General features: G+C 44.9%; 1 protein-coding gene across 1 annotated transcript; it reads left to right on the top strand.

Moving 5' to 3' along the window:
• Positions 1-7,013: 7,013 nt before the first annotated feature.
• Positions 7,014-23,636, top strand: LOC139229247 (cystinosin-like). Its single transcript, XM_070860907.1, has 11 exons — positions 7,014-7,096; positions 10,938-11,011; positions 13,062-13,140; positions 13,280-13,364; positions 14,703-14,806; positions 16,153-16,290; positions 18,714-18,813; positions 20,039-20,158; positions 20,767-20,937; positions 22,441-22,558; positions 23,481-23,636. The coding sequence occupies exons 2-11, from the start codon at positions 10,954-10,956 to the stop codon at positions 23,633-23,635; spliced, it is 1,128 nt and encodes a 375-aa protein (XP_070717008.1). The 5' UTR covers positions 7,014-7,096; positions 10,938-10,953; the 3' UTR covers position 23,636.
• Positions 23,637-24,756: the final 1,120 nt, after the last annotated feature.

The following is a 24,756-nucleotide window of genomic DNA, read 5'->3' on the forward strand; positions in this document are numbered from 1 at the left end:
CTACTCCAGGATCAATAGCCTTACTCCAGGATCAATATCCCTACTCCTGGCTCAATAGCCCTTATCCAGGATCAATAGCCCTACTCCTGGATCAATCGTCCTAATCCTGGACCAATCACCCTACTCCAGGATCAATAGCCCTTCTCCAGGATCAATCGCACTACTCCTGGATCAATCGTCCTACTCCTGGATCAATCGCCCTACTCCTGGATCAATATCACTACTCCTGGATCAATCGACCTACTCCGGGATCAATGGCCCTACTCCTGGATCAATAGCCCTACTCCTTGGTCAATAGCCTTACACCAGGACCAATATCCCTACTCCTGGATCAATCGCCCTACTCCAGGATCAATAGCCCTACTCCAGGATCAATATCCCTACTCCTGGCTCAACAGCCCTTATCCAGGATCAATCGCCCTACTCCTGGATCAATAGCCCTACTCCTGGATCAATAGCCCTTCTCCAGGATCAATAGCCCTTCTCCAGGATCAATCACCCTACTCCAGGATCAATAGCCCTACTCCTGGATCAATATCACTACTCCTGGATCAATCGCCCTACTGCTGGATTAATAGCCCTTATCCAGGATCAATAGCCTTACTCCAGGATCAATATCCCTACTCCTGGCTCAATAGCCCTTATCCAGGATCAATAGCCCTACTCCTGGATCAATCGTCCTACTCCTGGACCAATCACCCTACTCCAGGATCAATAGCCCTTCTCCAGGATCAATCGCACTACTACTGGATCAATCGTCCTACTCCTGGATCAATCACCCTACTCCTGGATCAATATCACTACTCCTGGATCAATCGACCTACTCCTGGATCAATGGCCCTACTCCTGGATCAATAGCCCTACTCCTTGGTCAATAGCCTTACACCAGGACCAATATCCCTACTCCTGGATCAATCGCCCTACTCCAGGATCAATAGCCCTACTCCAGGATCAATATCCCTACTCCTGGCTCAACAGCCATTATCCAGGATCAATAGCCCTACTCCTGGATCTATCGTCCTACTCCTGGACCAATCGCCCTACTCCAGGATCAATAGCCCTTCTCCAGGATCAATCGCACTACTCCTGGATCAATCGTCCTACTCCTGGATCAATCGCCCTACTCCTGGATCAATATACCTACTCCTGGATCAATGGCCCTACTCCTGGATCAATAGCCCTACGCCTTGTAAATAGCCTTACACCAGGACCAATATCCCTACTCCTGGATCAATCGCCCTACTCCAGGATCAATAGCCCTTCTCCAGGATCAATCGCACTACTCCTGGATCAATCGTCCTACTCCTGGATCAATCGCCCTACTCCTGCACCAATATCCCTATTCCTGGATCAATGGCCCTACTCCTGGATCAATCGACCTACTCCTGGATCAATGGCCCTACTCCTGGATCAATAGCCCTACTCCTTGGTCAATAGCCTTACACCAGGACCAATATCCCGACTATGGATCAATCGCCCTACTCCAGGATCAATAGCCCTACTCCAGGATCAATATCCCTACTCCTGGATCAATCGCCCTGCTCCTGGATCAATCGCCCTTCTCCTGGATCAATTGCCCTACGCCTGGATCAATAGCCCTATTCCTGGACCAATCGCCCTACTCCAGGATCAATAGCCCTACTCCAGGATCAATCGCCCTACTCCTGGATCAATAGCCCTACTCCTGGATCAATATCACTACTCCTGGATCAATCGACCTACTCCTGGATCAATGGCCCTACTCCTGGATCAATAGCCCTACTCCTTGGTCAATAGCCTTACACCAGGACCAATATCCCTACTCCTGGATCAATCGCCCTACTCCAGGATCAATAGCCCTACTCCAGGATCAATATCCCTACTCCTGGCTCAACAGCCATTATCCAGGATCAATAGCCCTACTCCTGGATCTATCGTCCTACTCCTGGACCAATCGCCCTACTCCAGGATCAATAGCCCTTCTCCAGGATCAATCGCACTACTCCTGGATCAATCGTCCTACTCCTGGATCAATCGCCCTACTCCTGGATCAATATACCTACTCCTGGATCAATGGCCCTACTCCTGGATCAATAGCCCTACGCCTTGTAAATAGCCTTACACCAGGACCAATATCCCTACTCCTGGATCAATCGCCCTACTCCAGGATCAATAGCCCTTCTCCAGGATCAATCGCACTACTACTGGATCAATCGTCCTACTCCTGGATCAATCACCCTACTCCTGGATCAATATCACTACTCCTGGATCAATCGACCTACTCCTGGATCAATGGCCCTACTCCTGGATCAATAGCCCTACTCCTTGGTCAATAGCCTTACACCAGGACCAATATCCCTACTCCTGGATCAATCGCCCTACTCCAGGATCAATAGCCCTACTCCAGGATCAATATCCCTACTCCTGGCTCAACAGCCATTATCCAGGATCAATAGCCCTACTCCTGGATCTATCGTCCTACTCCTGGACCAATCGCCCTACTCCAGGATCAATAGCCCTTCTCCAGGATCAATCGCACTACTCCTGGATCAATCGTCCTACTCCTGGATCAATCGCCCTACTCCTGGATCAATATACCTACTCCTGGATCAATGGCCCTACTCCTGGATCAATAGCCCTACGCCTTGTAAATAGCCTTACACCAGGACCAATATCCCTACTCCTGGATCAATCGCCCTACTCCAGGATCAATAGCCCTTCTCCAGGATCAATCGCACTACTCCTGGATCAATCGTCCTACTCCTGGATCAATCGCCCTACTCCTGCACCAATATCCCTATTCCTGGATCAATGGCCCTACTCCTGGATCAATCGACCTACTCCTGGATCAATGGCCCTACTCCTGGATCAATAGCCCTACTCCTTGGTCAATAGCCTTACACCAGGACCAATATCCCGACTATGGATCAATCGCCCTACTCCAGGATCAATAGCCCTACTCCAGGATCAATATCCCTACTCCTGGATCAATCGCCCTGCTCCTGGATCAATCGCCCTTCTCCTGGATCAATTGCCCTACGCCTGGATCAATAGCCCTATTCCTGGACCAATCGCCCTACTCCAGGATCAATAGCCCTACTCCAGGATCAATCGCCCTACTCCTGGATCAATAGCCCTACTCCTGGATCAATCGCCCTGCTCCTGGATCAATAGCCCTACTCCTGGATCAATCGTCCTACTCCTGGACCAATCACCCTACTCCAGGATTAATAGCCCTTCTCCAGGATCAATAGTCCTTCTCCAGGATCAATAGCCCTACTCCTGGATCAATCGTCCTACTCCTGGATCAACAGCCCTACTCCTGGATCAATCGCCCTACTCCTGGATCAATCGCCCTACTCCAGGATCAATAGCCCTAATCCTGGATTAATAGCCCTACTCCTGGACCAATCGCCCTACTCCAGGATCAATAGCCCTTCTCCAGGATCAATCGCCCAACTCCTGGATCAATCGTCCAGCTCCTGGATCAATCGCCCTACTCCTGGATCAATATCACTACTCCTGGATCAATCGTCCTGCTCCTGGATCAATAGCCCTACTCCTGCACCAATATCCCTATTCCTGGATCAATGGCCCTACTCCTGGATCAATCGACCTACTCCTGGATCAATCGCCCTCCTCCTGGATCAATAGCCCTACTCTTTGGTCAATAGCCTTACACCAGGACCAATATCTCTACTCCTGGATCAATCACCCTACTCCAGGATCAATAGCCCTACTCCAGGATCAATATCCCTACTCCTGGATCAATCGCCCTGCTCCTGGACCAATCACCCTGCTCATGGATCAATAGCCCTACTCCTGGACCAATAGACCTACTCCAGGATCAATAGCCCTACTCCTGGATCAATCACCCTACTCCTGGATCAATAGCCTTCATCCAGGATCAATAGCCCTAATCCAGGATCAATAGCCCTACTCCTGGATTAATCGTCTTACTCCTGGATCAATAGCCCTAATCCAGGATCAATAGCCCTACTCCTGGATCAATAGCCCTACTCCAGGTTCAATAGCCCAACTCCAGGATCAATAGCCCTACTCCTGGATCAATCGCCCAACTCTTGGATCAATATCACTACTCCTGGATCAATCGCCCTACTCCTGGATTAATAGCCCTACTCCAGGATCAATAGCCTTACTCCAGGATCAATATCCCTACTCCTGGCTCAATAGCCCTTCTCCAGGATCAATAGCCCGACTCCTGGATCAATCGTCCTACTCCTGGATCAATAGCCCTACTCCAGGATCAATAGTCCTTCTCCAGGATCAATAGCCCTACTCCTGGCTCAACAGCCCTTATCCAGGATCAATCGCCCTACTCCTGGATAAATAGCCCTACTCCTGGATCAATAGCCCTTCTCCAGGATCAATAGCCCTTCTCCAGGATCAATCACCCTACTCCAGGATCAATAGCCCTACTCCTGGATCAATATCACTACTCCTGGATCAATCGCCCTACTGCTGGATTAATAGCCCTACTCCAGGATCAATAGCCTTACTCCAGGATCAATATCCCTACTCCTGGCTCAATAGCCCTTATCCAGGATCAATAGCCCTACTCCTGGATCAATCGTCCTACTCCTGGACCAATCACCCTAATCCTGGATCAATAGCCCTTCTCCAGGATCAATCGCACTACTCCTGGATCAATCGTCCTACTCCTGGATCAATCGTCCTACTCCTGGATCAATATCACTACACCTGGATCAATCGACCTACTCCTGGATCAATGGCCGTACTCCTGGATCAATAGCCCTACTCCTTGGTCAATAGCCTTACACCAGGACCAATATCCCTACTCCTGGATCAATCGCCCTACTCAAGGATCAATAGCCCTACTCCAGGATCAATATCCCTACTCCTGGCTCAACAGCCCTTATCCAGGATCAATAGCCCTACTCCTGGATCAATCGTCCTACTCCTGGACCAATCGCCCTACTCCAGGATCAATAGCCCTTCTCCAGGATCAATCGCACTACTCCTGGATCAATCGTCCTACTCCTGGATCAATCATCCTACTCCTGGATCAATATACCTACTCCTGGATCAATGGCCCTACTCCTGGATCAATAGCCCTACGCCTTGGTCAATAGCCTTACACCAGGACCAATATCCCTACTCCTGGATCAATCGCCCTACTCCAGGATCAATAGCCCTACTCCAGGATCAATATCCCTACTCCTGGATCAATCGCCCTGCTCCTGGATCAATCGCCCTTCTCCTGGATCAATAGCCCTAATCCAGGATCAATAGCCCTACTCCTGGATCAATAGCCCTACTCCAGGTTCAATAGCCCTAATCCAGGATCAATAGCCCTACTCCTGGATCAATAGCCCTACTCCAGGTTCAATAGCCCTACTCCTGGATCAATCGCCCTACTCCTGGATCAATAGCCCTTCTCATGGATAAATAGCCCTACTCCTGGATCAATAGCCCTACTCCTGGATCAATCGCCGTACTCCTGGACCAATAGCCCTTCTCCTGGATAAATAGCCCTACTCCTGGATCAATAGCCCTACTCCTGAATCAATCGCCCTAATCCTGGACCAATAGCCCTTCTCCTGGATCAATAGCCGTACTCCTGGATCAATAGCCCTACCTGTGGACCAATAGCCTGGGCCTCAAATTGTAATAATTCAGGTGTCTATCTTGTCTAACAGGAATTTTTGGTTGCTCACCCCCCTGTGTCCTTGCTGCTCGACATTGGATCCCTGTCCCACAATATATTGAATTTAAAATCCTTATCCTCACCTTCAAATCTCTCCACCGTCTCACCTCAGCCTATATCAGGAACTTCTTCCAGCTTTATGTACCCGTCAGCAGCCTCCGATCCTCTGACTCAGGGCTTCCATACCCCGTCCCACTGCTCTCCCATTGGTGGCAGGGACTTCTGCTGCTCTTGTCTTATCTCTGCAGCCGCCTTCCCAAACCGGTTCACATCGTCTCTTTCTATCTTAAGAAACCTTCTCAAAAGACTGTTTTCAGCCAAACTATCTCATCAGTGTCTGTCCCTTTACTCCATTCCCCCCCCCCCACCCCCGACTATCTATAGCATCTTGGAATAGGGCAGTCAGCATGGATTGGTTAATGGAAGGTCGTGTCTGACTAACATGATTGCATTTTTGGAGAAGCTAACAAGGAGGGTCGATGAGGGCACTGTATATGATGTGGTGTATGGATTTCAGCAAGACTTTTGATAAGGTCCCACATGGCAGACTGGTTACAAAAGTAATAGCCCATGGGATCCAAGGCAAAGTGGCAAGTTGGATCCAAAATTGGCTCAGAGGCAGGAAGCAAAGGGTAATGGTCGATGGGTGTTTTTGTGCCTGGAAGGCTGTTTCCAGTGGCATTCTGCAGGGCTCAGTACTAGGTCCCTTGCTTTTTGTGGTATACATCAATGCTCTAGACTTGAATGTAGGGTGTATGATTAAGAAGTTTTCAAATGATGCAATAATTGTCTGTGTGGTTGATAATGAAGAAGAAAGCTGTAGACTGCAGGAAGATATCATTGTACCAGTCAGGTGGGCAGAACAGTGGCAAATGGAATTCAATCCGGAGAAGTGTGAGGTAATGCATTTGGGGAGGGCTAACAAGGCAAGGGAATAAACATTAAATGTTTAATTTGTTTAATTTGTCTCTCCCAAAAAGAGTTGTATGATGCAATGTGGAGCCTGTAGGGTCTATCTGGGTGAATTGGAGTTATTTCTCAACTTTAATCGTCTTCAACTTTCTCGTGTCTACTGCCTGAGGGTGAACCTCAGCTCTAAACACTTTGCATTTGTGGGTCCACGGGCCTGTCATCTGCTGGCTGGGGAGTGTCTCTGGACACGGTGGGACTCTCAACCACTGGCGGCAACTACACTCATTGAGCCCACCATCCAGCCAATCACCTCAGGACTCAACCCTCCTGGCCCCGCCTCCGGGAGGGGCACGGGTGACGTCGCAGGCAAATTGAGCATAAGAGTTGGTAGAAGGTGCGTTGGGAGATCACAGGTCTTTGGGGAACACGGAAGTAGCTACTCATTTAAGGAGCCTGTGCAGTTGGCCTTATTTGTGTATTTCTGACTTGTTTCCTTGTTACGGTGCTGGTCTTTCTGTAAGTACATTTGTTCTCCTTGTTAAATAGTTCTGAGATAATTTTGGAGCTAGTGTACTGGCTCATACGCAAGTATGGCCCTCCAATCAGTGTGGCTATGTGCAATGTTTCAGTCCTGTTTTGTTGCTCCAAACACTTGCAGACTTTGATTATTCGGCCACTGCTGGCCATAACTTGCGCCTCTCTACTTTTACTGAATTGGAGTGGTGCCTTAGTTTAAGCGGGTGTGGCTGGGAGATGCTCGAACGCTTCTCGAAGTGACGAGACCTGTAATGGTTTTGCTGTATAATTTCTATTAGGGTGAGCTATCCGGGCTGGTTCCCAGGTGCAGTTCAAGTACTTGGTGTTTGTGTTCAGGCAATGAATGGGGGTGGAGTTTTATATATCTTGGTGTACCCGTGAGGCTGTTTGGTATTTCCAGGACACTAATGTGTGGCCATACTGACTCCTGCACCTATTTTCTATGTTTCTATAGGAATGGGGTACTGAAGTTGTATGTTCAGTCATGAACTCATTGAATGGTGGTGCAGGCTAGAAGGGCTGAATGGCCTACTCCTGCACCTATTTTCTATGTTTCTATGACTGAACCCTGATTTCAGTTCTTCCTATAAATGTCTTTGTCAGTAGCTCTTCAGTTTAATATCATTGGAAGAAACTAAAATAACACCATTGGAAACTCTTGGTTCATGTGATAGTTGATGGACCAGGCCCCCATCTACTAACTGGGCTCCAAGTTCATGGTGTTGGTCTCTTGTACTCCAGAGTTTGGGGTGTTTTGTAAATTTGCCATGAAGCAATGCCTAGTTTCTGGGATTCTCTTTGCTAAATGCTGCACCTTGGTGACATCATCTGAAAACCTGCCAGGTTCCATATGTATGCTGATGCCCTCCACCAATTCTCAACTCTAATGTTGCTTGCAAGGCTGTGCAACTCTTTACTGGTTCCATGAAAAAGCCTGCCCCAGGCTGCAATGTAAAATGTTGTGCATGTGTGAAACTGGGCTGTGCAGCTCCAAGGGTTTCTGCAGTGTGCCCCCTGCCCCCCCCCCCCCCCCCACACACACACAAATAAAAACATTGCCCACCATTCTCATTTGTCACTGCTTGTTTGACATCCAATACTAGATAAACTGACATTTCCCCTGACTATTGGTGTTTCATTTGGTCCAGAGATGTCTTGGGCAGTCCCTCAAAGTGAGGGTGACTTGCTTCCACACCAAAAAAAGATGAGTTCAGGTATTTTGAATGAAGAACCTGAACTACATCCTGAAGGGTGGAAGATGCTTGTGTGGATATTTTTTACATGTGTGGTGGCTGTTTCAATTGCCAAGATGGCTTATTTCCACCACCTACAATTTTTGCTCTTGCTTCAGCTCATCTGCTGAAACCCTCATCTGTGTCTGATACATGGACTTTTATTCCAATGCTCCTGGCCAGCCTAGTCTTCCTGTTCACCTGTCACCCTTTTATTTGCTGAGCTATGTTGATCTCTGGTCTGGGAATATCTCAATGTTAAATTCTCCTTTCAAAGGCATCCTTGCCCCTCCTATTGCTAACACTATTGACTCTACAAGCCTCAGATATCTGCTCCTCCTTGTGCATACCTGATTTTCATTGGCTATGCCTTCAGCTGCCTGGGTCTGAAGTTTCTCTGCCTCTCTACCCCTCAAGATGCTGCTTAAAACCACCAAGCTTTTGGTCATCTGTCCTAAAATTTCCTTATGTGGCTTGGTGTCAAATACTGTTGATCCTGTGAAGAGCTATGGGATGTTTTACTATGTTGGGTGCTTTATAAATGCAAGGTCTTTGTTTTACCTTGTAAAAGTCACAATTTCTTGCTGGAAATTTGGACCTAGGAGCTTTTTTTGTAATGCAGCTGAGTGCCCATTGTAATCCCTATCTCCTATTTGGTGCTTGAACTGCTGTGATGGTGGTTTAGATCTTTAGGATGCAGGAGTTACTAAATGGTGGTGTCCTTTCTTTCTTGGTGCTCTGTCCTGCCATTTTAAAGGTGGCTTGCTCTGTCTTTATGGTGGAGTGAAATCACCTAACAGCTTGTGGACAATAAAAGGCTAATGGAATGTTGGTCTCTTGGGGGCTGAAATACAAGACTAGGAGTTGTAAGCTCTAGCTGGAGCTATCTGGTGTACAGTATTCATCTGAGCACTGCACCTTGAGGATATATTGGCCTTTGAATGGGTGCAGTGCTGATTCACTAGGATGATGCCAAGGCAGATTGCATAGACTAGGTTTCTATTCCCTTGAGTATAGAAGAATAAAGGGTGGTTTAATTGGTGTTGAAGATAACTAAAGGATTTGATGGGGTAGACTCTAATTTCCTTTTTTGGGGAGTCTAGAACAATGGGGCATAACCTCTTAGTGCTTGGCTGTTGGTGTGATGTCACAAAGCACTTCATAGGGAAAAAACAATAGTTTGAAGCTTGGTCAACTAAAATTTTCAATATTGGTCAATGTATTTAGGTTATGGTGTTGATGCTGATCAGTCATGATCTAACTGAATGGTGGAACAGACTTGAGGGGCTGAATGGCCTACACCTGTTCCTAAACCAGAAAGTAGCTGAGATTTGATTCTTTATGTAGAATCAATAGACACTGAATTGGGGAGGGGTGGAGAAAGAAATGGGACAAATTTTAAATTGGAAAGAGGCCCATCAGCAGTGTGATGAAGTATTAATGGCAACTGCTCACCTGATGGTGTTTGATTCTGTCAGAGCCACTGTTCCAGGATGCAAGAGTGCAATGCCCTTGACATCAGGGAAAGTCTTGCCAGAAGGCATGAAGGAGCAATGGGGGTCAACAGAAAATGTGTGCAGTAGCAAGAGTCACATGTGACAGATGCTTGTGGTTGTTGGGAGGACAATCTGCACAGCTCAAGAATTCTTCAGGAAGTGTCCCTGGCCCAACCAGCTTCATATTGACCTTTCTCTCTGACACAAGGCTGGAAATGAGGCTGAATTCAACTATTCAGCTCCATTCACCACCTTTTCCAATAGTGAAGCCTTTGCCTGCTGAAGTCAGCATCTGAACAAAAATCCAGGCTTGAGCTGATGGTTAACACTTGTGCCACAATATCCAACAAAGGCTCAGCCATCTCTCTCTGCCCTTCAGTGCTACCCATGGTGGCATTTGGGACATCATTGATCTGAAGCCAAATGGGACCTGCTGTATCAACACCATGCATACAAAAGCAAGGCAGAGACTGTTCTGAATACCATCTACCAGGCTCCAATCAGGAGTGAGACTGAATTTTCTCCTGGATCTGCTGCAACCACTCCAGAACCTCTATGCCATCCAGGACAAGAAAAATGTGGCCTTGCTAGTGTCACCCACAAGAAATGGAACCAGATGAGAAGCCAAGCTATTGCTGATCCATAGTAATCTGGTGGGTCATCTCCATTGTGCATTAATACTTCAAAATTCCAAGACTGTGAATACTTGCATGCCTCTTGTACAGAGGATCATGTATCCACTAACTTTTAGCCATGAAATCATGTTGACTATACACTGTACTGCTTTCATGTGCAGTTTCATGCTAGTGTGGCTTTTATTTCTGGCTCCCTGGGTATTGGCTGAACCTGATGTTTTGTGTCTGTAGTTTACTCAAACAAGTGAAGCACATTTTGGGCACCAATGTATTGCCAGGTGTGTTGAGCTGTAATGGTGGATCACCTGTTGGTCACCATGGTAACTGTAAGCTTTGTTCGGATGGGTGTTGAAACCTGGCCTGATTGGCTGCTGAGTGTCTTGTCACCATCTCCTCTAGCGGATGTAAGCTAGTTTGAAGAACCTAGTCTTCATTTTAGTGTCCTTTCTTCTTGCAGATCTGAAACTGGAGCCATGAAGCTTCTGGTCCCCTTGGTTACCTTTTACAGTCTGATTAACTCACTGCGATGTGGTAAGTTATTTTGGCAACTGCTATATCAGGCAGTGCATTCTAAATCCTAAAGCTTCCCTCTGGTTCTTTGCCAATTCCCTTCAATCTATCAGTTGTTGACCCTTCAGCCTTTGGAAACAGTTGCTTTTATAAAAAAAAAATTATTCTATCTGAACCCTTCATGATTTAAATGCCTATCACATCTCCCCTTCACCATCTGCTAGGAGAACAACCCCCAGATTATCCAATCTCCATAATGAAACCCTCATCCCTGGAACTATTTGAGTAAATCTCTTCTGTACCCTCCACGCTTCACATCCTTGTGCCCAGAATTGGGACACCTCCCTAGCTGTGGCTGAACTAGTGTTTTATGTAGGTTTAGCATAACTTCCTGGCTTTTGTGCTCTACCTCCTTTTTTTATAAAGTGCAAGATCCCATAGGCTTTGTTAACCTGTCTGCTGCCTTCAAAGATTTGTGCACAAACACCCCAGGTCTGTTGCTTCTTGCACCCACTTTTAAAATGGTACCATTTTAGCTTTTATTGTCTCATTCTTCCTACCCAAATCTATCACCTTGCCTTTGAATTTAATCTGCCATGAGTTTGTCCATTCCTCTAGCCAGCCAGTCAGTTTTCTTAAATTTATTACTATCTTCCTCACTGCATGTTACATTTCTGAATTGCATGTCATCTGCAAATTTTGAAGTGTGGTCCAAGTCATTAATGCATGAGATAATTAAAGGATTTGATTGGTTAGTTAAAAGAAGAATTTCTTCTAGTAGGGAAATCCAGAACCAGTTGGTGTAACTTCAAAATATGAGCCAGGCTGTTCAAAGGTGATGTCAGGAAGCATTCTTCAAAGGTTTGTGCAAATCTGGACCCCCCCTCAAAATTAAATAAAATATGGCTAGGTTAATTGAAACTTTCAAAACCAATAGAATTTTGTTATGCAAGGGTTATGGGTTGTGTAACCAAGACTAGTAAATGGAGTTAAGCTGCTGATCAGATGGTGTAGCAACTGTGGTTATAAATTAAACACTCCCTCTACTCTTCCAATAACTTACCTCAGCTGTACCTCCCCCCCCTCCCCCCTCCCCCTCCCAATTGTTATACTTTCCATTACCCCCCACAAGAGCTATCCTTTTGACCTGTCAAACTTAACTAGTGAATGTAATTCACAGTAGGCACAGCCTTGAAACTGCTCACGCTCCTTTTACACAAGACCCTTACTGACCAATGGGACTCTGCCATTAACTTGGCTAGATTGGAATCTTAAATTCTCACCACTGCTACACAGTTCTTGACAGAATGATGCCAGAACTCAAAGGGTTTCTTAAACTTGGCTTGTATTCCCTGGTGTTTAGAAGGTTAAGGGGCAATCTAACTAAAGTGTTTGGCATGATGGGGATTCAATGGGGTAGATAAGCTGTTCCTTTTTTTTTTTTTCCTGGGAATCCAGAAGAGGTCATAATCAAGTAGAGCAATGTGATTGGGAAGCATGTTTACATGGAGAACCTTCTTCAGAAGGCTGGGTCAATAGAAATTTTCAAGACTAGAGATAAATTTTGGTTTGGTAAGGCTAGATGTGTGTTTCTCATGGGAATCTAGAACCAGGGGGCATAGCTTCAGAATAAAACAAATGAGGAGGAATTTCTTGAAGTTGTGAATCTTTGGAATTCTCCACCCCAGAAAGCTGTGGAGGCTGGGTCTTTGAATATATTTTACAGTGAAGATACAGATTTTTGATCTGAGTCCAGGGTTATGGGGAGCGGGCAGGGAAAGTGGAGTGGAGGCTAAGATCAGATCCACCATATTGAATGGCAGAGCAGGCTTGGGGGGCAAATGGCTGACTCCTGCTCAGAACATTCACATTCGATCAAGGGCCATGGAAAGAAGCTGGTAAGTGAGTTGAGATATAGATCTAGCCATGATCAAATTGAATGGTGGAATGGCCTCGAGTGATGAATGACCACCTGTTGTCCTGTGATATTTGAGCTTATCTGATTTTGCATTTATGTTTTTGTGGATATTCTCTCGTGGGCAGAATGATCACCTACTGTATTTGTTTTCAGAAACCTCTGCAACTCTAATAGTGCCAGAAGTTGTGAGCCTGGGAATCAACAGTGTGAAGGATATTGGAATTGCTTTGAGGTAGGTCCTGTTGAGGTGGCACTTGTGTAATCAAAGGAAACCTGGGATTAAATGGTTTAGATTAGGCTTTGCCTAATGGCCACTCCTTTTGATATCTAGTGTGGCTCCTGCTAACTGTTTTTTTTTTTCTCTCTCCCAGTGCCCCCCTGCAAGAAACTGTAGTCATCACATTCAACGTGACCTTCTCGTCCAAACACACTTGTATTGTTCAACTCCCTAAGAAAGTAAGTAACATATTCTCCTGCCTTGTTTAAGCTAGAGTCCAAGGGCAATGGAGTTCTATTAAACTCTGAGAATATTGGACCCAAACCTTTGTTTGAGATGATTCCAAGCCTTTGGGACAATGGAGTTCATAGCCTATCAAAGTCTGGCTGACTGTTGATGGTTATTTTGTAGATTCCTTATGAACAATGAGGTCCAACACTGCTTACATTGTGCCACTGCAGCCTTTGGTTGCCTGAGGAAGAAAATGTTTGAAGACCAGGACCTCAAATCTGGCAACAAGCTTATGGTCTACAGGGCAGTAGTGATGACTCCTGTATGGCTGAGATATAGACCATATACAGCAGGCACCTCAAAGCACTGCCTCTGCAAGATCCTGAAAATCCACTGGGAGGATGAGTGTTCTCGATCCGGCCAGCATCAAAGCACTGACCACATTCGACCAGCTCTGTTGGGTGGGCAAAATCGTCTGCATGCCTGACACGACTCCCAAAGCAATGCTCCTACTTGGAACTCCTACACAGCAAGCGAGCCCCAGGTGGACAGAGGAATCATTTCAAGGACACCCTCAAAGCCTCATTGATAAAATGCAACATCCCCACTGACACCTGGGAGTCCCTGGCCCAAGAGCATCCAGGAGGGCGCTGAGCTCTTCGAGTCTCATTGCCAAGAGCATGCAGAAAACAATCGAAGGCGTGTGCAGCAAACCAGACTCCCCACTCACCCTTTCCTTCAACCACTGCCTGCCCCACCTGTGACAGACTGTAATTTCTGTATTGGACTGTAGTCACCCAAGAACTTTTATAAAAAAAAAAGTGGAAGCAAGTCTTCCTTGGCTTTTTTTCGAGGGACTGCTGATGAATCCATTAGCTGCCCTCCACTTTCAACCAAAGTGGGTGGACTGATGTTTCTAAAACTTGGATGCGTGACCCAGAAGGAGGGACATTTGTATTTCAGTGAAGATTGTGGGGATGCATTCCGAGGAAGAGATTTAGCCACTTGCAATTTTAGGATGTCTATGCTTCAAGATGTCTCCAATGTTAAGGTGTCAAATAAAAGCTCTCTAACTGCCAGATATCTGCTCCTGTCTTTTCCCCTTCTGCTTGAAGCTTTGGGCATTGTACAGTCCATGTGATATCATTCAGTGCTTGTCTTGAATTTGCAACACTAATTTTGATGCACTGCGTGTGGACAGTCTCATTGAAGCTCATGTATTGCAGTCCAGCTGAACACTTGATTAACTTCACTCTCCACACTCTACTCCACCCTAGGTCCTGTCTCTTTCCATTGTCTGCCCATTAAATGTATGAGACTAATTTAGAATTTCTTCTCATTCTCAGATCGTGTTGCCTAAGTCTGTAAGCTCCTCATCTTTCCCTGTTAAAGGAGTTGAAGTTGGACAGGTCACGATCTACCTCCAGACCAGCAACAGCAATCTGACCAGGTGTGTCTGACTTTTAACCCAAGCTTCACTGATGACTTTACACTAACATGGTGTCTACAGTCATAGATGTTAATACTGTACAAATGTGACTAAATGTATTGGCCTAAGTTGTAGCCATTCGTTTGTATTATGCAAGAGATCTTTTTGAAGAAATTAATGTGGCAGATTTACAATTGACTATAAAATAGCTTGTCACATTAGGATTTTAACAACTTTCTCCACAAATGAATTTATGGTGATGGGAGAGGAAGTTGTAATTGGGGTTTATGGTTTTAAAAAGTGGTGGTAGATGGTTAAAATGCTAACAAGGCTTCCCCCAACCATAGAAATAAAAAGCAATTGGGTGACTTGTCTCAGCACACATGATACAACTCCATTATTGTTGGATCAAGTCTCAAATAGACCAATAAATAACAGCAGGAAAGCCCCAGTGGTGAGCATTAGCAACCATAGGTCTGAATTCACGCTGCTCCTCCCAACATGCTGCACTTGCTAAATGTCATGTCTCAAATTGCACATGTATTCTATCCCCAAATGTTTCTGAAGTAACTTTCAATCAACAATGTCTGACCTGTTCCATAGACTGACCACTTGCTCGCTCATGAAATTGTTTCTACCATTTTTAGGTTTTTCTTTCTTTCTTTCTTCCTTCCCCCCACCACCCTACCCTGCCATGCAGGCTGTCTCATTCTCTTCCAGACAAAGGTTAAACTGCTTGTTTACATTATCTAGTCCCTTTTTAAAAAAAAAAATCCTAGTAGCTGCAAAGCATCTCGTGGAGGCTCCTGGCAGGGGTTATGTGGAGATCCATCCAGCACTTGATAGATTTGCTGCCAAGTGTCAAACCGGTGTTTGATTGGCTGCCTGGTTTTCATATTTGCATGATTTCCATTCCTGGTTTCAACCTTTCCAGAGTCCCTTGCTGGGAAGGCAATGTGCCAGGAATGACCAGTTAGATGAATAAGCACTTGCAATAGATGGTTGTAAATGGGTTTTCAGAAGGCATTTGATGGAGGGGGTTTGCCAAAATGGTGAGCTGGATGTAGAAGACTTGAGGGCATACAGGGTGACGGGCATCTACAGCTTGAATGTAGAGGTTCAGGATCACATCACTTCCACAGTTGGCTTTTAAACTGCTTTGTGATGGGAACAGCAAGTAAGCTTCAACCAGACAAAAGTCTTCATTCAGCACAATCTTTGCCCTGCTGAATTAATGAGATCTACTTGTTCCATTCAGATTATGTTGAATAACTGGGACCTATTGTGCTGATACTTGAATTGTATAACTTAATCAGACCCAACTTTCCCTCCCTACCAATCTATTAATGGCCTGCATTGTTCTATAGGACTCCAGTGCGAATTCGTTTTCTTGTGGTCCACAGCAGTGTCTTGAAGATTATAAACCAGGCGATTGGTTGGATTTACTTCGTGGCGTGGTCCATTTCTTTCTACCCACAGGTTCTTGAAAATTGGAGGCGCAAGAGGTAGAGACCATTGATTAACTGTAAATGGTGATGGAGAAATCTGGGACTGTTTCTGAACTTTGCAAAACTAAGCACTTAAATTCCTGTTGACCTTCACTGGAGGTTGTCCTGGAATATGGCTGACTCCAGTGGATCCTGTGTACTCATGGGTCTCGATGCTGCTGAGTTGCAGGATATGAATAAGCTCCATATGTATTCTGATCAAATAGATCCCCAATTGCAAGTGGAGCAGGAGTTTTGGAGGAAGACTGAGCTCTGTGGAGCAAGTGTTGACTGGGTCAAATTTCACACTAGCTCAGTGGGTTGGAGAAGGTGCTCCTTTTTATAAGCACCAGGACACTGTTGAAGCATAGCTGTGTGCAACTTGGTGCCTAAGGAGTTTGAGTGATTGGTACTGATGGCAATTACAATCCTGGTACAGCCAGGGTTTGAACTTCCTGTTATGTTGACAGGTTGTTTACTACTTTAACCTAGAGGGAAATTTCTGACTCTGATCATTTTTAATTTCTTTGGTAACTATAGTGCCAGTGCCAGCCCCCCGCCCCCCAAAAAAATCAAACCTTTCAGGACGCAACACCTCTTGACAACACAAACAACTTGTATTTATATAGTGCCTTTTTAACATGGTGAAACATCCAAGGCATTTCACAGGAACAATGTGATAAAAAAATGACACCAAGCTGCTGCATAAGTAGAAATTAGCACAGGTGACTAAAAGCTTGGTCAAAAAGGGATGTTTTAAGGAGCATCTTGAAGGAGGAAAGGGGTGCAGAGGTTTAGGCAGTGAGTTTGGGGCCTAGGCAACAGCAGGCATGGCCACCAGTAGTTGAGTAATTGCAATACTTGGGAGGGCAGAATTAGAGGAGCAGACATCTTTGGGGTTGGGGGTTTGAGGGGAAAGAAGCCTTGGAGTGATTTGAAATTGAGGATGAGCATTTTGAAATTGAGGCATTGCTTAAGTGGAAACCAGTGTAGTTCAGCGAGCACAGGGTGTAAGATAGGATTCGGGCAGCTACGTTTTTGATCTAGTTTACATAGGGTAGAATGTGGGAGGCCAGCCAGGAATGTGTTGGAATAGTCAAGTCTAGAATTAACCAAGGTATGGAAGAGGGTTTCAGCAGCAGATGAGCTGAGGCAGAGACTGACTATGTTAGAGGTGGAAATTGGTGGTCTTGGTTATGCTGCAGATATGTTGTAAGCTCATTTCAGCATCAAATATATCACCAAGGTTGCAAACAGTCTGGTTCAGCTCCAGTTGAGGATAGAGTCCGTCTAGAACAGAGTTTGTAGCAGGGACAAAAAACAATGGCTTCGGTCTTCCTAATTTTCAATTGTTGCAAATTTCTGCTCATCTGCAACTGGATGTGTCTCAATTTAGAGACTGGTGGGGTTGAGAAGTGAAGTAAAGCTTGGTGTCATCAGTGTACATGCAGATGAGAAATAGGAGGGGCCAAGGATAGATCCTTGGCAGACACCAGAGTTGATTATGCAGGGGTGGGAAGAGAGACTTGCAGGTGATTCTCTGGCTACGATGCAGTGGCTAAGAATGGAACCAGGCGAGTGCAGTCCCACCCAGCTGGATGACAGTGGAGAGGTGTTGAAGGATAGTGGTCAACCATGTCAAAGGCTGCAGACAGTCCGGAAGGATGGCTTGCCTTTGCTCACGAGGTGTAATTTGTGACTTCTAGTTCGGTACGGTACAAGATGCAATTGTCTTCACTACTGACCAGTGTGCCTGTGGTGCTAACTGGACAAGAAATCTCTGCCAATCGGAGGGACAGTCCAAAAGGAAACTGTTGTATGAGTAGAATCTGACTGGATACTGTGAGCTCAAAGTAAAGTGTGACCTTAGTCTTTTATTGCAGGTCTGAGTGCCTCTCCAGCCTGAGGCCTCAAGTACCTGTCCTCCCAAGGGATTGTGGGATGCCTTGGGACTCGAGGATGAGCCCTCTGGTGGCAGAACAAGGTGTATACAAATTTACATATATAACAGAAACCTAGACCAATTCCCACAAACATTTGGCAAGAGGAAAGCCCAGTGACTATTGGCTCATTACCTCATTGAACCTGCTTATTTCCCTCTGGTTGATTTTCAGCACTTGTAATACTCTGACCAAAAGTCCCCAGCGCTTTACGCAAATGCAGAAAAAAAGCTCGTGCTTTCACTGCCCCATAGTTACTTTATTCCACTGATTTCCAAACTGAGCACTGGTATTTCCTGAATAGCAGAACATCAGACAACTAGGCAGCTCAGTGAAGTGTAGAAATTATGCAAAGACTCTTGCAGATTTTTCAATCCAAGATTGGGCTTGTGGTGGTCAGTGATCTCCTGCCCAGTGATCACTCTTTTTCAGTTCTGCACAGGATGGCTACAGTTTGGAAATGACTACCTGTTCAGTTATGTATTTCTGATCTTTCCACAGTGTAATCGGATTGAATTTTGATTTTCTGGCACTGAATCTGACTGGTCACTTGGCATATGGAATATTTAACATTGGCCTTTTCTGGATTCCATGTATTAAGGTAATGTTTCACATTGCTTAGTGTTGGCTTGTAGGCAATGCTGAGATTGGGGCATGGATTTGTAGAAATGAGTGGATATTTGGCTGATTTATAGCTGGGCCAATGCTAGCTCTGACTTGAGCTGCATACTATAACCCCTGGTTTGGATATTTGGGGATATTGCAATAGTGCAGCAAAATGGAATTGAGGTCGATCAGCCATTATCTTATTGAATGGTGGAGCAGGCTTGAGGGGCCAAATGGCCACCTCCTGCTCCTAGTTCTCATGGTGTCTGTATGAAACAAATGACTAGAAAACTCTCCCATTCACTAGCTGTTGTGCACAACAACTTTGAGGATGTGGTTGTCTTTTTGGGATTCTGAACTATTGCAGCCTCCTGAGGCTTAATCCTCCTTCTGTCTGGTTAAGTTGATGGCAATTAACACTTGCTGATCTGGCCTGTGCTGTTCATGACCATACTGCTGTGATTTGGAGCAAGCTGGACAATGTCAGTCCCTCTACTTCCCTTTCCTGAAATATCAAGAATTTTGGTGTTGAATGGTTTGTGTCTCAAGCTGGTGATCCATCCAACATGTCTTTAAAGCCAGCTATGTGATGCTTGAATAACTAACTATTGAACCAGTGAGTGTAATGGCATTGAACATGGCAGATAGCTAGCCCCTGTATTCAGGGTGACCTTGAGGCTCTATTTGCCACTATTTTGACATGCTGATTTCTACCTTGATCAGCCAGTACTTCTGACCAAGTGAAGAATCTTGCTGGTGCTCCATTTTACAGGACCAACTGGTTAAGGTAATGCCCCAATGGCTATAACCCAGCAATTGTATACAAAATGTGATGGGTAAGCTTCAGGATGAGGCCCATGCACTGAAACTCACTCCACAGGTAATGTAGAATGCTGAGGTGCTGCCAATGCAGTTTTGCTTTGTCGAGGCAGCTAGCTGTGCATAAGTTTTCTTGCAGAGTTTTTAATGGGGAAGTTGGTCTAGTGAGCAAATCCTACTTGTGTGGTGAGAAAACCATTAATCTTTCTGCTACCTATACCTACACCTACAAGGGGCAAAATGAAGAGTTCTAGGCATCATGACCAAGGGAGGAGGATCCCAGTTGAGGACATTCTGCATGGTGTTGGACAGTCCATGTGTCAGTGAGTGATGGTCCACTGTATGTAGTGTCTGACCAGAGTTTCTGACTTTAATTGGTGCATTAAATCTGTTCTTTCCAGAAACAATTTCTCCAGCATAACCCAGAAGGAGTAAACCCAGTGGAAGCAAATGATGTCTTTTTCAGCCTCCATGCTATCTTGTTAACAACAATTACAATCTATCAGTGTTGCATCTATCAGGTCAGTCTCCAGTGCAAGTTAACACAGTTGAAGCCAGGAACATAGGATTACAGACATTTGCAACACCAACAGACCATTCAACCCAGTTGGTCATACTGGTATTTATGCTTCACAAACTGAGGTGGAAGAGACAAGAGAATCAGCATATACTTCTGTTTTCCCTCATGCACTTGTCTAGTTTTCTCCATAAATATGTCCACTAGGTCTCGTCACCATGTTCCAATTCTAGCCCATTTGCATTGGACTTTGCCGACTATTTAAAAACAAATTGTCTAATCACTGTTTTCCACTAAAGATTTTGACCGTTTATGCAAACTTGGGTTTTTAACTGCATTCTTGGTCTCTACAAATTGGTCTTGCAATTCATTTGTCTTCTTTGTGCAATCCCTTCATTAGTGTTACTAAGTCATAAACTCCTATTCCCTTCCTATGCCTCTTTCCTTCCTTGAAGACACTCCTTAAATCTACCTCTTTGACCAAGCCCTTGTTCACCTGTCCTTGTGTGGCTTGGTGCCAAGTTTAATTTAACACTCCTGTGAAGTGCCTTGGGCCATTTCACTATATTGAAGGTGCTATATAAATTTTAATTCTTTGTCTCTCCTGCACAGCGAGGGGCCCAGAAAGTGTCCAAGGTTGCTACTGGATTGGTGGTTATTTCATGGTTGATTGCTCTTGTCACCCTCCTCGTGGCTCTAGCTGATAAAATAACATGGCTCCAACTCGTCTACTACTTCTCCTACATCAAACTGGCCATTGTACTCGTTAAATATGTCCCTCAGGTAAGGGTCAGGATCGTACTCATTAAATATGTCCCTTGGGTAAGGGTTGGGAGTGGTGGCTATGCAAGACCTTGAGTAAGGTGAATTGAATGAACATGAGCAGCTGATGTGGAATGGATGTCACTGGTGGCAGAGTCCAAAGATCCTGGATTCAAGTCTCACTCCAGTGACTGAGCATATAATTGAGACTGACCCACTCTGCTGTAGTACTGGGGAATGCTACATATAGATTCAGTTGTTTGGATGAGATGAGACATTAAACCATGGTCTGCCCTCAAGTGGATGTAAAAGATCCCATGGTCCTACAGGTATTCACATCCCCCAGTGTCTGCCAATATTTGTTCCCTCAACCAGCATTGCTAAAACATGATCTGGTCATTTATCTAATTGTGGGACTTGATGTGCACCAGTTTGCAGCTCAACAGCCACTTGGAGAGGGAGGTGATAACAGGACTGACCTTTCTGTGTAACAGGTAAACAGCATCCAACATGTGGGACTGAAGATGACTGAGTGGTGATGGCTTTTGTCACATATGCTCTGCATTGTGTCCATCCATCTACAATGAAGGGCCATTTGAGAATTGTGTTCAGTACAAGAATGAGCCCAAGGGTGTTAATGAAATTAATGGGCAGGTTAACCAGAGCTCTAGTTAACATCTTCTCAAAGCTTTCCTCCATTTGGAGAAGACTTGTTGCTCTGATTCAGAATCTCCAAGGGGATAACAGGTTACCTGGGATAGTACTCCTGCTCTGTTTGCCCCACAGCCAATTGATGGTGGTTTGCTGTGACTGAAGCCAGGTTTATTGGTACTGTGCCTACAGCCAACCCAGACACTGGCTTTCCTCTATACTTGATTGCTGTGCAGAAATTGCTAAATGGAAGAAGATAATGTGGTTAAGACTATTGAGACCATTCCCTAAAGGGACACTGTCTTGTAACATGCTATTGTGAAGATGAGCTACATTCTAAGATTGAGGAAACTCTTGTACAGATGTTTGGGTGTTATCTACAATAAGAATTGCATGGGGTCTAACTTTACTTGGAACATACCAGTGTCAGCTGTGGGTAGAACACTCTCCTTAATCAGGAGGTCATAAATCCAGGCTGACCCTCCAGTCCAGTGAGTGAGTGCTGCACTCTGAGGTGCCGTCTTTCAGATGAGACGTTAAACAGAGGCCCCATCTGTTCTCTCAGGGAGTTGTACGAAAGAATTTGTGGCTCTCTTTTGAAGAGCAGGGGGAAGTTATCCCTCAATCAGCATAACCAAGAGATTATCTGGTTATCTCATTGCTATTTGAGTTGCTGTGTACCAATTAATTGCTGTTTTTCACATTACAACAGTGACTACACCAAGTACTTTGTAAAGTGTTTGAGATGTTCAGTGGTTGTGAAAGGTGCTATATAAATGCAAATCATTCTTTCACTGCATTGTCCCTTGGTTTAATGTATAAGTGGGTTGAATGGCTTGGTGTTCTTGTCACACTGCAACTTCCATTTTCCAGGCCTACATGAACTACCAAAGGAAGAGTACAGTTGGCTGGTGCATTTGGAATGCGCTGCTGGATTTTACTGGAGGCATTTTCAGCCTTCTGCAGATGTTCTTGCAATCCTACAACAATGGTAAGGCATCACTGAATGGCCAGCTTGTAATGAAGTTCTTGCTCATCCCATCTCCTGTGGCACTGCACAAAGCCAAGTGTATTCTTCATGGAGTAGAGCTAAAGGCTGGGGGAGGGGGAACTGGATCTTAATGCAATTTGCTCATTTTTTTTAAAGTCTGATGTACAGTATGAAGATTGACTGACTTATCTTGCATGATCTATTGGAATACCAATCTGGGACTGGTATATCCATTCTGGTCCTCTCCGAGACTAGCAATGTGATGGGATAGATATAAACTTGATCACATGTGCCTGAAGGGCCCAGGTGCCATAGATTGCAGTGTATGGCAAATAAGTCATTGCCCTGCAGAACATTAAGTATCTTGGAGGCCCCCTGTTCTAACAAATTGAAGACCTACTGTTTTTGTAGCTCTTTCTGAGTGCAGTGCCTGCAAGTATCTTGACCTCTATTCAGGAGTCTTCACTGATTGCTGGCAGGCTAGTGCCAATAACCAGTGTAATATATCTCAATCTAGTGGTCTACTGTAGTAGTGCAGTCATTGTCACCTGATGCAGTAAGACATTTTGTAGTGTTTGTGATGTCAGAATATACCACAACTAGGGTGTCATAGCCAAGCTCCAGCCTGTCCTTATCTAGTACTTGAGGGGAGAAGAGCCTCTAGGAACCAGGAATAGACACCCTGGGGTAACTTTCACCTTCTCTGCTTGGTGAACTGGTGGAGCAGATGAGCCAGGCTTGTTTTTTCCTTTATTCCCATTTGAAATGAAAATTGGGCAGGTGATCTTGAGAAGATTCAAGGTTTTTGGGCACTTTTTTCTCAATTGGATTAAATTTGAAATAGACTGACCAAGCTGGTTTGCTTGCAACTATTGGTGAATGAACACAGCTGTTTGCTAAACCAGTCTTTTCTTTATTACAGATGAGCGGTCGCTGATTTTTGGAGACCCAACAAAGTTTGGTCTTGGACTGATATCCCTGTTGTTTGATATTGTCTTCATGGTGCAGCATTACTGTTTATATAAGAAATCTGTAGTCTATATGTCACTGAATGATGGAGCCTCTTCTGTAAGATAGTATTGGAAACACTGGCTTCCATTTTGTCACTATAAATATACAATGTTTATACACATTGGATAGTAATTGAGTGGCACCACACTAAAAGTTAGGCTATACAATTTTACATGGCTATTTAACAGGAGCCTGCTGCTGAAGCTATTAGCCCCCTGTGCAAGTGTATGTTTTGTGCTGTTTGAGAATCTGAATTCCTTTCTTGTAGTTTAAAGATTGACATTTCTATAGTCATGAAACCTTGGAATAAGATGAAGGGTTTGCAGAAGGTGGAAAAGATGCACAAGTCCCTTCCACCAAACCAATCTCTGAAGACAGAATGTTTTCCAATTTGGCGGGGAGGGTAAATGTAATCAGCGACTTGTAAATTTTGAGGCGGGAACTCTGCACCTCAAGTAAAATCATTTGCTGCTTGTGCATTCAAACTTTAAACTAGTCCTTGCTTTTTCTACTGTGAATTACATTTGACACCTGAATCAGCAATTGAGCACTTTACCCATTTGTGCACCCACTATATTCTCTACATATTTCTCTGCTTCCTAATTGGAAGCAGCAGATAGCACTAGATTAATAGAATCTCTGCAGTGTGGTGACTTGAACTGAGCCAATAATTGATGGCCTACATGTTGGAGTTACAACTGGAACTTTAGGTGAAGTTTTTTTCCAACTGGTTGACCCTGCTTATCTCCAGTCTGTTTGGTAGACTTTATTTGAAGATACTTGGAACTTTGTCATCTGAATCCAGTTTATCAACTGTTGCTGAGTAATGTTAAAAGATTTTGACATGAACTGTAATCCTGTGTTGATAGTTGACTTGACAAGCCAAATGTTTTATAATTAAACCAGAAGCTTTTTGTTACACTTTGCTTCAGCTGACTTGAATTTCTGATTTCCCCCCCCCCCCCCAAAACTCCAGGAAACACTGAACTCTGGCACTGCACATCTGCCTGTTCTGTTGGATAATTACCCATTATAACCATAGAAGTACAGATTTTGTCTTGTTTATATTTGAATGGAAGTTTGCAGTGACTGGCTATTGGGATTGACAATGGGACCATTCTGAACTAGCCGAATTTAGTTACAATTGCTATTTCTTTCAGGGGCTGGAGTTGGCTTTGAAAGGGGAG

This window comes from Pristiophorus japonicus, chromosome 18, assembly GCF_044704955.1.
Source record: "Pristiophorus japonicus isolate sPriJap1 chromosome 18, sPriJap1.hap1, whole genome shotgun sequence".
NCBI classification, from domain to species: domain Eukaryota; kingdom Metazoa; phylum Chordata; class Chondrichthyes; family Pristiophoridae; genus Pristiophorus; species Pristiophorus japonicus.